The sequence below is a fragment of the Balaenoptera physalus genome, assembly GCF_965194825.1.
Source record: "Balaenoptera physalus genome assembly, chromosome: 7".
Taxonomy (NCBI): Eukaryota; Metazoa; Chordata; class Mammalia; order Artiodactyla; family Balaenopteridae; genus Balaenoptera; species Balaenoptera physalus.
In genome coordinates, this window is record NC_138886.1 from 35,149,576 (window position 1) to 35,161,577 (window position 12,002).

At 38.5% G+C, this 12,002-nt stretch overlaps 1 protein-coding gene across 1 annotated transcript in view; it reads right to left on the bottom strand.

Annotated features, from left to right (window-relative positions):
• The window catches only part of FRMPD1 (FERM and PDZ domain containing 1), an 84,911-nt gene that overhangs the window by 30,423 nt on the left and 42,486 nt on the right, over positions 1 to 12,002 (bottom strand). Inside the window, exons 2-3 of the mRNA XM_082469525.1 lie at positions 2,040 to 2,197; positions 1,084 to 1,186 (exon numbers count right to left, since the gene is read on the bottom strand). Coding sequence (XP_082325651.1) covers positions 1,084 to 1,186; positions 2,040 to 2,197 — 261 coding nt within the window. The remainder of the gene's footprint in view (positions 1 to 1,083; positions 1,187 to 2,039; positions 2,198 to 12,002) is intronic.

Sequence of the window (12,002 nt, forward strand, 5' to 3'; positions counted from 1 at the left end):
GAAATAATCAAATCCTTTCCTGGCTGCCCCACCCACTCACCTTATTCCCTGGCAATCTTGAAGCAATATTGGGCGTGGTTGAGAGGATTCTATTTTCTACACTATGATGGATTCTCTGTAAATCTTATGTCTCTCCGCAGCGAGACTGTGGACTTCCTGAGGTTGGAGACTGCATCCTGCATTTTCATTTTCTCTTTCTCTGACTTTGTTATTGTTGCCTGTTATTCAGTGTGTGCTGCACACGATAGGCCCTCAGAAATGAAAACCACCACTCACAAAAAGGCACAGACTAAAGTACAAACTTGAAGTATCTTCAAGCTGGCTTTCCTCTAACTCTATTTCTCGTTTCCCTTTATTTATATTAAAGTCATTAAAACAGTGTTGGGTGAAAGTTTTAAAAGACAAAGGCTGCACATGCCTATAGAACATCTGTCAGGCCTCCTCACTCCTGTCACTCACTTCCTCTGTCTTAAAACCAGGGTCACCAACTGTCAGTGCCAACCACATTCACTCATTCCACTGAGCAACCACTGTGTGCCTGGTCTTAAGGAGATCATGGTCAAAGCAGAAAGTGAGACATTTACAAAAATCACCATGACACCAGGTAGAAGTTCGTAGGTGCCATACCAATGGAACTACATATATGCCTACCAGGCTGCACCAAGAACATTTAGGAAGAGATATTAAAAGGGTTAAAGAACAATAAGCAGACTTAGTGTCTAATTTTTGGCATATGTTACAACAACCCTATACATCCTTAAGGGGTAGGGCCTATGTATTATTCATAATTACATTCCCCGCAGCACCTAGCACAGTGTTTTGGGCATTGCAGGGGGGTGATAAATATAGCACCCTGTGCCTCCCCATCACTTCTGTAGGCAGGTGAAAGACGGCAGATAGTAACCGAGATGGAATTCTAAAACAAGGCTGTTATTGCTGCTTTAAAGGAGCCTGGACTTTACTTAAATCCCAGGGATATCAGTTATGCCCTTTCTGTCTCCCATCCTTGCTCTATAATAATCTGTGCAATATATATAATAATATATATAATAATTCTGTGGATGACGGAAGACAATTTAGTACCTCAGAATATCGACCGCTCGTTCACAGGAAAGGTCTTCAGCAGGCTCGTTGTTCATCTGGAGGATCTGATCACCAGGGAGAAGCTTGCCATGAGCGGAGCCTCCTGTTGAAGAGAAAAGAAGTAATGGGTGTTCATGCCAGAAGGGCCCAGACCCCATGTGTCACAGCAGCTCACCTGAATGGCAGCCTGATCCAGTCCCCAGGGCACCGGCTCACCCCCACCCCTGGCCAGACTTGGGCTCACGTGGATTTCAGTTTTCCTGTTTACAAAGCATGGATAACATACCTACCATCCATCACCTTCAAGGGATGTTAGGAGAGTGTCCAGGGAAAGAAGACTAGCAGAAACTCCCTGAATCAACAGAGCTGGCCAGTGAATCTACTACATTCATTGCTAAAGAACTCTGGTGTGTGTGTGTGTGTGTGTGTGTGTGTGTAAATTCAGATTAATAGATTTTAACTAGTCCCAGATCTCACATCAATACATAGCTGAAGTATGACAAAAAACACTACATATTCCCAGCCTGCTCATCTTCACCCTGATACAGCCTATATTTTACAGAGACTCAAGTGAAAACAAATCAGTAATTTCTATTACTGTCTGCCCAGAAACTCTCCCCAGCTCAGAGCATGCAGGGTTCAGAGAGGAGGGCCTGCTGGTCCCAGTACTGTCACTGTCCCTGAGATTGGCCGGGGGCCACGGGTGGGCAAATCCCTGGCTGAGGCCAGTGGACCTGGGGTGCAGATCAGCAAGTGCACTTGGAGCTCCTCCCTCCCAGCACCACAGGAAGGCGCAAAGCCCTAGACAGAATTAGGTCGAAATTAGATGTGCCCTGTCTAGCTTTCTGGGGTAGCATTTTCTACATTATGTTATAGCACAGAGAGATGGGAAGAGAACAAGGGCTATTTCCCCCCAAGAAGCCAAAATCCTTTCTTGTTTCCCAGTCAGCCCCTACCTGCTGTGACGGCCACCACTGTGAGGGGAAGGGTCTCAGAAATGTGAAATCCATAGTCCTGGAGGAGATCGTCTTTGTCTATTTTTACTGTGTGTTTCACAGGGATGATGGTCTGGGTTGGGATCCCAGGGGGTCCATCAGCTGCAGCATCTTTAGCCCTGGAAGAGAAGGAGTGTGTCAAAAAGACAGGGGAGTCTAGTTGGTGGCCACAAACTAGGTCAGCCCTAGGCATTCTGGAGGAGGAAGATGCAGAGCTGAGTGGACACCAACTCTCCTCTTGAGAGAGAGAGACGACACAAACGCCAGTAGATAAGGCAGCAGGACATAGCACCGTGCTCTGAAAGAGAGGTCGTGAAGTGCTGTGGGTACTCAGAGAAGAGGTAGAGCAGTTTTAACTTTGTGGGCTAGAGGAGAAGGAATCAGGGAAGCATTTGCTACCTAGAAGAGGTGGCATCTGAGAGATGTCGAGGGTATATCTACACAGCCCAAATCCTGGCACACAGAAGATATTCAGTAACTGCGGCTGAGTGGATGGATGCATAGATGCGTGGATGGATAGATGGATGGATGAATGGATGGATGGATGGGTGCATGGATGGATGGATGAATGGATGGATGGATGGACAGGCATTCCAGGCAGGGGGCACTGCTTCAGCAGAGGTACAGAAGAGGAAAAACATGGACTGTGAATAGGAACAAGGAATTGCTCAGTTTAGATGTCTAATGATGACTAATTTTTATAGGTGAATTGTTTCTTTGGTGATTTTTTTCTTTTTTGCTTTATAATGAACATTGCTTCCCCTTCAACTTTGTAACTGTGAGGATTCCAATATAAAATCTCAGATACTGCAGACTCCCTCTATATTAATTGTTAAAAACATGTATGTTCTCTATATATCTAAAAGCAGGTAAGTTGAAAGTTGTATTTTCTATCTCTCAATACCACAAAGCGAATTTATGAGCTATTTTTCATTTGTCTGTGGCAAATGATTTTTTTCCTTCTAAGAATCAGTGGTTCTTTCTGAAGAAGGTCAAATAGTGATGGGGTAAGGTATTTACTGTCATTATAAACAACAGAAATGTGGAGGAGTAACAGCTCCCTCGGGGCTCTGCAGCTAAGGTTTATCATTTATTCTCATCTATTTACCAAACACTGTCAGGAACTCTGCCCAATGCAATAGGACCTCGGTTATCTGAAAATCACCTCTCTGTCATTTATAATAATCTCAAGTTTCAACAAGGACCAGGAAATATTAAAAAACTGCTTCGTGGAACCAAAATGCGGTGACAAGTCCCAGCCTTATTATGCACATTATCCATCAAGGAGCTCTCTTAGGAGTAAGGAGAGGATTTCTCCTAGGTGAGCATATGGGTAATACTGAGAAGTGTTAGAAGACAGACTTAACAAGAGGGAAGAAACAGAAATCTCTGATAATTTATACTGAATAAAACCCATAGTTATTCCTGATTAAAAAAAAAAAGAAAACTTTAAAGCTCTGAAAGGGCCTTTCTAAGTAAAATAAATAATATAGTGCACTGAAAGGCAAAAATCAACATCTGTGGTCCTTTGAAAAAGCAACAGGAGGGACACCCTGGACACTACTCCTATTTAATGTGGCAGGAGAAATGCCTGGAATACTTATCAGAGAAGGAAAAATGATAAGAGGAATAATAAGCATACCTTCTTTTTTCCAAACAGCTGATGATCTACACCTAGAAAATGAATTCACAAAGAGAATTGCTAGTGCTTGAAAAATAAGCTTAGTGGAGTTGCAGGATAAACACATAAAACACAGCCACAAAAAGCACCCAACAATTCATTAAAAACAGAGTAGCTGAATGTGTATTAGGCGCTAGGCATTCTTAATAAGCTGATGCAATAAAGGAAGACACAAGTAAAACTGAGGCTGGATTCCTGGTTGGGAAGATTACATATTGAAAAATGAAAGTAAGTACTGAACGAAAATATAAATTTGATGGAATACTGGTTAAAAATCCTTCCAAATTAAAAAAAAAAAACTTGATAAATTGATGACAGTAATAGTAGCAGTAACAACAACAACGATAATCATTTGTAACATTTATTGAGCACTAACTATGTACCAAGGAGTGATCTAACTTGTTTTCATGGCTCATTTGACCCTTACAACACACTTGTGAGGTAGGTATGATTATTATCCCTATTTTATAGATAAGAAGACTGAATCTTTCTTTGAGAGACTTTAACCTGCTTAAAGTCACATAGCTGGGGAGGGAGTTTCAAACTGGGGCTACTTTCTTCAAAGGCACTGCAGCACAGCTGTATAATGCAAGTCACATCTGTAAATGTAACTTTTCTAATAGGCACCTGAAAAGGGGGGAAGAAATGAAAAAGAAACAAGTGGTTTTTAATATATTTTTATTTAACCTTATATATCCAAAATACTATCATTTCAACATGTAATCAATAAAAAAATTATTGATGAGCTATTCTGCACCCTTTTTTTCATATTATGTCTTCAAAATTCAGCATGTATTTTATACTTACAAAGCATATCAACTTGGATGCTATATTTTCAGCAGAAATTCTCAGATTTCATAAAATTTACAGTTAAAAAGTAAATTTTCAGGCCCAAGTCCTTCTGAACATACTTAAAATTTTCCAATAACTGAATGATCAGTCTTTACATCTAAATTAATTAAAATCAAATAAAATTAAGTATTTAATCTCTCAGTCATACTAGCCACATTTTAAGGGCTTAACAGCCATCTCTGGATAGTGGCAACCATATTGGACAGCACAGATCTAGAGCCTATGACAATGTATGAAAAATATACGAGACTCTCATATACAAAAAGAAAATTTCTAACTTCAAAATTGTATTAACAGATGTTAGAGCAAATACCTTAAAAGGTACTTTATGTCAATTTGTCAAATCTTATATAGTTATATAAAATATTTGTTGTGAGATGTGGGTACATTTTAATGTAGAGTGGGTCTCCAAAATATGAGAAAACTTGAAGCCTAGAAGCCTTAAAAGAGTTGTGCTTGAACCTAGATTATTTGACCTGGGAGCCTGGGCTCTTGAACACTAAATACTGCTGCAAGAATGAGGGTAAACAAGATGTGCAAGCACACACTCATGTGTGGGTACACTTGTGTGTGCATACACCCATCTTCCTCTCTTCTATAGATCACAGTCTTAATCTGCTCCTATCAGACAGAGGCGATGATCAAAACTGCATGGCGTGGTCTTCACCAATGAGACGGAATAGAAACTTTAGAAAATCTTTTAAAATATTAGGTGGCTAGCCAGAAATAATTCAACATGGTGACATAATCACCACACTGCAGTACTAAACACCATACAAAGTATTATATTTCAAAAAGGTCAAAAGAGAATTATAAAAGCTAGAACTAAATATGGCCCCTTTATGCCAGCCTCCGGAGAGGAGGCACATTTTTAAGGATTAGAAAATTAGAGACAGGCATAAGATATAAGATGGATGGTTTGAATGTGAATTTCAATAGCTAATACATAAATACAAATAAATAAAAGATTAGATAACAGAATAGGACACAAGGAGAAATGTTAAGTGATAAAAGTTTATAACTTCTTCATCTTGTACACAAAAATTAACTCAAAATGAATCACAGACCTAAATACAAGAGCTAAAACTATACAACTCTTAGGAGAAAATATAGGAATAAATCTTTGTGACCTTGGTGTCATATTAGATATGCACAAGCAACAAATGAAAACATAGATAAACTGAACTTCTTCAAAATTAAAAACTTTTCTGCTTAAAAGGACATCACTGTGGACTTCCCTGGTGGTGCAGTGGTTTAGAATCCGCCTGCCAATGCAGGGGACACGGGTTCGAGCCCTGGTCCGGGAAGATTCCCACATGCCGTGGAGCAACTAAGCCCGTGCGCCACAACTACTGACCCTGTGCTCTAGAGCCCGTGAGCCACAACTACTGAGCCCGCGTACCACAACTACTGAAGCCCGCATGCCTAGAGCCCGTGCTCCACAACAAGAGAAGCCACCGCAATGAAGAGTAGCCCCCCCTCGCCACAACTAGAGAAAGCCCACACTCAGCAACAAAGACCCAACACAGCCATAAATAAATAATTTTATTAAAAAAAAAAAGGACACCACTGAGAAAGTGAAAAGACAACCCACAAAATGGGAGAAAATACTTGCAAATCATATATCTAATAAGGACCTTGCATCTAGAGTACATAAAGAATTCTTATAATACACTTAAACAAAAAAGACAAATAAATAACCCAAATAAAAACTGGGCAAATAATTTGAATAGACATTTCTCCAAAGAAAATATACAAACAGCCAAGGAGCACAAGAAGAGATCATTAGCCATTATGGTAATACAAATCAAAACCACAGTGACATAACACTTTACACCCACTAGGATGGCTATAATCAAAAAGATAGGTCAAGTGTTGGCTAAGGTGGAGAAAATGAAACCCTCATACAGTCTTGCAGTTCCTCAAAAGACTAAACATTGAGTACCATATGACCCAGCAATTCCACTCCTAGGTATATACCCAAGAAAACTGAAAGCATATGTCCACACAAAACTTGCATGCAAATGGTCACAGCAACATTATTCATAATAGCTCCAAAGTGGAAACAACCCAAGTGTACATCAACTAATGAAATGACAAAGACAATATTCCATAGTAGACTATTATTCAGCAATAAAAAGGAATGAAATATTGATATATATTATAACATGGATAAACCTTGAACACATTATGCTAAGTGAAGGAAGTCAGCCACAAAAGACTACAAATTGTATGATTCCATTCATGTGATATGTCCAGAATAGGTAAATCTATAGAGACAGAAAGTAGATTAGTGATTGCCTAGGGCTGGGGAAGGAGGGTTTTGAAAGGAAATGGAGAGTGACTACTAATACGTATGGAGTTTCTTTTTGGGGTGATGAAAATCTTCTAAAATTCATTGTGGTGATAGCTGTACATCCTTGTGAATACACTAAAAACCAGTGACTTGTACATTTTAAGTGGGTGAACTGCATGGCATGTAAATTATATCTAAATAGAACTGTTGAAAATAAGTAAATCAATTAAAAAAATAAAATCCTAGAGGGAAAAATCTTACAATAAAAATATATGCAGAATGGGCATAAATACATGCAGTAAATACCCAGATTTCACATGCTCAAAGCAAGTGAATTGACAACTTGCACATGAAGACATAAAGCTGCTAAATAACAGAAAATGTACAACCTTAGTCATTGAAGAAGCACAACTGAAAGGACTACAGAGAACTATTACATGTCTACTAAAGCACCAAATATGAATAAAAATAATAAAGCCCAACATGTGTGGGCCCTGGTATTTAAGGCTGACTGTATAAATTGGCTATTCAATCTCTCTGGAAAATAATCAGGGAAATTATAATATGAATTTAAAATTTGATCATTTTCTTTGACCTTCTGTTACCATTTTGACTGACATTCCTCAAAGTAATAACTTCCCTCCCCCAAAATAAAATATTATTTGCACTAGACTATGAATTCCTAGAAGATAAGGGTGACTTTTATTCGTCTCTGTGTTCCCTGTGCCATAAAGTCCTAGAACAGAGTACGAACTCAAAAGACCCTAGCTCTTGAATATTCAAAAATATTTACCATAGCTTTATTTAGAATAGTGGAAAAACTTGAAACCACTCAACAGAGAACAGATAAATCAAGCACAGTAAGGAATTGCCCCAAGACTCTACATCAATGAAGTACCACAAGCCTGTGAATCTTAGACATACATGGAAACACAGCTTAGAAAATACCCTTCCAGAGCATCTTCTAAACTGTGGTTCAAACCCCCTTCTTAAGGGGGAGATCAAATTATTCTGTCCCCACAGCTCCCCATCACCCACAGGATAAAAGTTAAACTCCTCAACTTTACTCTCATGTTCCTTTGTCTTTAAGTCTCAGGCCCTGGCCAACATTCCCTACCCACTCTCCTTCCCAGGCCATCACTCCAGCCTAATCTTACCTGCTGCACCAGTTTTGCATCTGGGCCTCAGTTCATGCAGCTACCTCACAGGAAAATGTGAGGCCAATCAAAGCCCAGCTCAAATGCTGCCTCTTCCAAATGCCTTCTCTGATTTCCTAGCTAGACACAAGTTCTGTCAGCTCTGAGCTCTTCTGGCCCACAGCACCTCAACTTCAGTGATAACTGATTCCATATATCACCACCCCGAATAGACTGTAAATTCTCGGAATGCAGGAACCACTTTTTACCCACCTCTGTATTTCTCACCGTACCGAGTGAAGAACTTTGCCCACAGAAAGCATCTGTGCTTATTAGGTGAATACATGAGCAAAATACTATATAGAGAGAGCATGATGCAAAATAGTACCTCTAATATGATTAGCAAAGGTGGAAATGTATATTTAACCACTAATAAATAGCAGACAATTTGAATGTAAGTGACAGAGTTCAATGTTTGTCATTTGTCCTTTGTTTGCTTAATTTGAAATATAGCTCAGCCTTATGACAATCGTCCTAATCAAGACCCATCTTTTCCATGTCCCAGAGCTCAGTAAATGGTATCAGGACGAGGCTCAGTTGCTCAAGCCAGACTCCTGGGAGTCATCTTTGACTTTACCCTGCTCTCACCCCTAATATCCTATCCGTCAGTACTACAAAAGATCTCCAAGATGTCCACTTATCTCTGTCTCCATGACCACCATTCTATTTCAGGACCCTGTTACCTGTCCTGAAGAAGATTTCTGTAACAGTCTCCTAGCTGGTCTCCCCACTTTTCATTCTTGTCTCACCTGAATGATTCTCCATCCAGCAACCAGACTGATATTATAAATGCAAACCTGCTCATATATCTGCCCTGACTAAATGGCCTAATCCAAAATCCTTAATATGGCTTAATACAGTGCCTGCCTACCACTGAAGCCTCTACAATGAAGCCATTTGTTCTCTCGATATTTTTGTTCCAGCCAAACTAATATCCTTGGAGCTCCTCAAATACACAAGGTCTTCCCTCTGCCTAGAATACCGCCCAACCCCTAACATAACACTCTTTAGAAATTTCCCAAAACACCCAACCATACACTATCTGCCCAGCTCCTACTCGATCTTCTGATTTTGGCAGAAATATTCCTCTCCCTCTGCTGAACCTGTACACAGAACCTGTACATCCCTTTTTGAAACACACATCATATTTGAAATGACCAGTGTGAAGTCTCTTGTCCTTTCTAGACAACAGCTCATATGGCAAAACCGTGTCTTTCTTGCCCCATGTGCTGAACTCAATGCTAGGCATAGAGCACGGCTTAATAAATGTTTGGAGACCAAAAGAAAAACACAGACCTTACCGTGTTTAGAACAGAATCCATTTTGATGCTTTTCAAGTGGGTAGGCTTCATTTATCTGACTTTTCCATTTGGAATGGTGTGCTCCTCAACAATGGTAGACAAATGAAGCCCTGCTGTGTTGACTAATCCCTGGATGGTATCAGGAACTTTGGCCCAAAGTCTGTTTTTTGACATTTTCCCCAAAGGCCACATTTCAGCTTTTGTTTGGAAAGGGATTGCTTAAGAACAGGACCAAACCGTGGCCTCTCCTCACAAAGAATGTTCAATATTTGACAGAGAACTGAAGGAAATGATCTCTGTAGCAAAATTTCCTCCTCCGAAGAACCTTATAAATATCAAACTAAGCGCCGACAATCCAAAAACCTATGTCTGATGCCTCTGTAATGGTTTCAAATCATAAATCTGAGGTCATTGCTGTGATTTTACTTTGGAACAGCATAAGACCTGGCGACACTAATAGAATTCCTGTCAGATAACTGGATCAAGCCTAAGGTAGAACTAGAAAAAACATGTAAAATTTATCATGAAAATAGCCTCGTGTAGACTAATTCTGTATTTTATGGGTCATAAGTTCATACTGAGCTGATCAATAATGCTGAGAAGAAAAAATAACAGATAGAGATAGATTAGGTTTCAAATATTCTCTGGCTTTTTATCTGCTCTCTAATACGTTGGAAAATATATTTTGCCTCTATCTTGTAACAACAAAGAATTCACCTTTGAGTTCCAGCAGGATGTGGAGAAACTACTTTGAATCTATGGTTAAACACTGTATTATGTTCAGCTTGAGTGATTTTAAAAGCTAATGTCTGGTATAAGCTGGCTTTTTAATCTAAAGTTTATTCAAAGAAAGAAGAAATAGAAGTAGCAGCCTGTACCAGAAAGAAATTTATCATGTAGTCATAATCATAGGACTATGCTTGTGGCTGTGAAAGTTTCTAAGGGACCACTGAATGTACATATTGTAAGTACAGTGCAAAGGCCTACAGTTGAGAGGAGGAGAAATTATTCCACTGTTACTTTAAAAAGGAGGTTCAGGAGACAATGGCAACCCTGCAGATGCAGCACAGGAGCCTTCTAACCTGTTCTGTTCGAATCTTTCCGCTTTTGCCCATGGGTCAAAAAGCAATAAAAAATTGGTACCTGAAATGGTCTTTCTACATCATTAGGAGTATTATAAAGGTCAAAGATACCATCCCTATAATTAGTAAACAGACTATGGTTATAATGAACAAGTAAATTTGTAAAGAGTGCAAAACCAATAGCCAGGGCTCTGATACAATGATGCCATGATGCATGTGTGTGTGCGTGTGTGCATATGTGTGAATATGTATGCCTGTGTGTACATGTGGGTGTGTGCACATGTGCGTAAACATGTGCATGTGTGTTCACTAGTATTAAGATTCAAGATAAATTGAAGGAAAGAAATCTTTTTAAACCCTGAGGATAAAACCAAGCACCAAGAAGAAGGCATCAAATTCATCAAGCTCTTTATTTTTTTTAAGTCTTGCTCTATAAAACTATTTCTGATTAAGCATAAGAGAATTCAGTAAATCTTATGCAAAATTGTTTTAATAATACAATAAAATTATTCTAAAGTTCACATGGAAGAATAGGTAGGTAAAAGTAAAAAAGTGGAAAATGAAGGGTAATAAAAGTCTAGTTTAATAGATAATAAATGTAAATAGTTTTAATACAGGTGTGTGAAAACAGGCCGTTAGATCAATGGAACAGAACAGCTAGTCCAGGAAGAGATACAATTTCCCACTCACAGACACAATAATTTCATATATAATAAAGTGAAGAAAGGAAAGATCACTCACAGTTAATGGTGATGCAAACATTACTTATTTTGGAAAAAACCAAGTTAGATCTACATCTCACAACCTATACGAAAATAAACTCCAAATTTAAAAATTGCAAATAAAATATCTTAAACTATCAAATTGAAAATTAATTAATTAAATTACTTATTGGGTGAGGATTTTCTAAGCTTAGAAGCAATCAAAGAAATCACCAAGAGAATATCATTTATATAAAAATTGAAAATTGTAGGAGACAAAAAAATGGCATAATTAAGTGGAAAAGTATTCTATAACATGTCATTCTCAGTTTATCACCTCCCTAGTTATACAAAGCTGTTAAGAAGATTACAATTTAGTTCAAAGCAAAATGGTTAAAAATTAGTTTATAATGTAATGTCACTATGTTGCAGCTTTTATTAAGTAGTTTGTATTACACTATTTTTACAGAAATTCAAAACATGTCACAGAGACCACTTGGGGGGTTAGTTATTTCTAAAAAAGCATTGACACTGTAAATGTTATTTTTATATTGGAATGTGAAATTAAGTGGTAAGAGAGTAGTCATCTTAATAATACCTGAGTAATTCTGTGTTTCTACAATTATAGGTATCACTAGGCTTCCAATCTACACAAGCACACACATACATTCAAACTGAGTGCCACTATCCGAATTTGACTAGTGATTTTAACAATAACCACCCACTGAAAATTAATTTAAAATTGAAGAAATCAAAGCAACTTTAAAAGTTGACACTCTTCCCCAGAAAAACATCCATTTTAAGATACATTATAA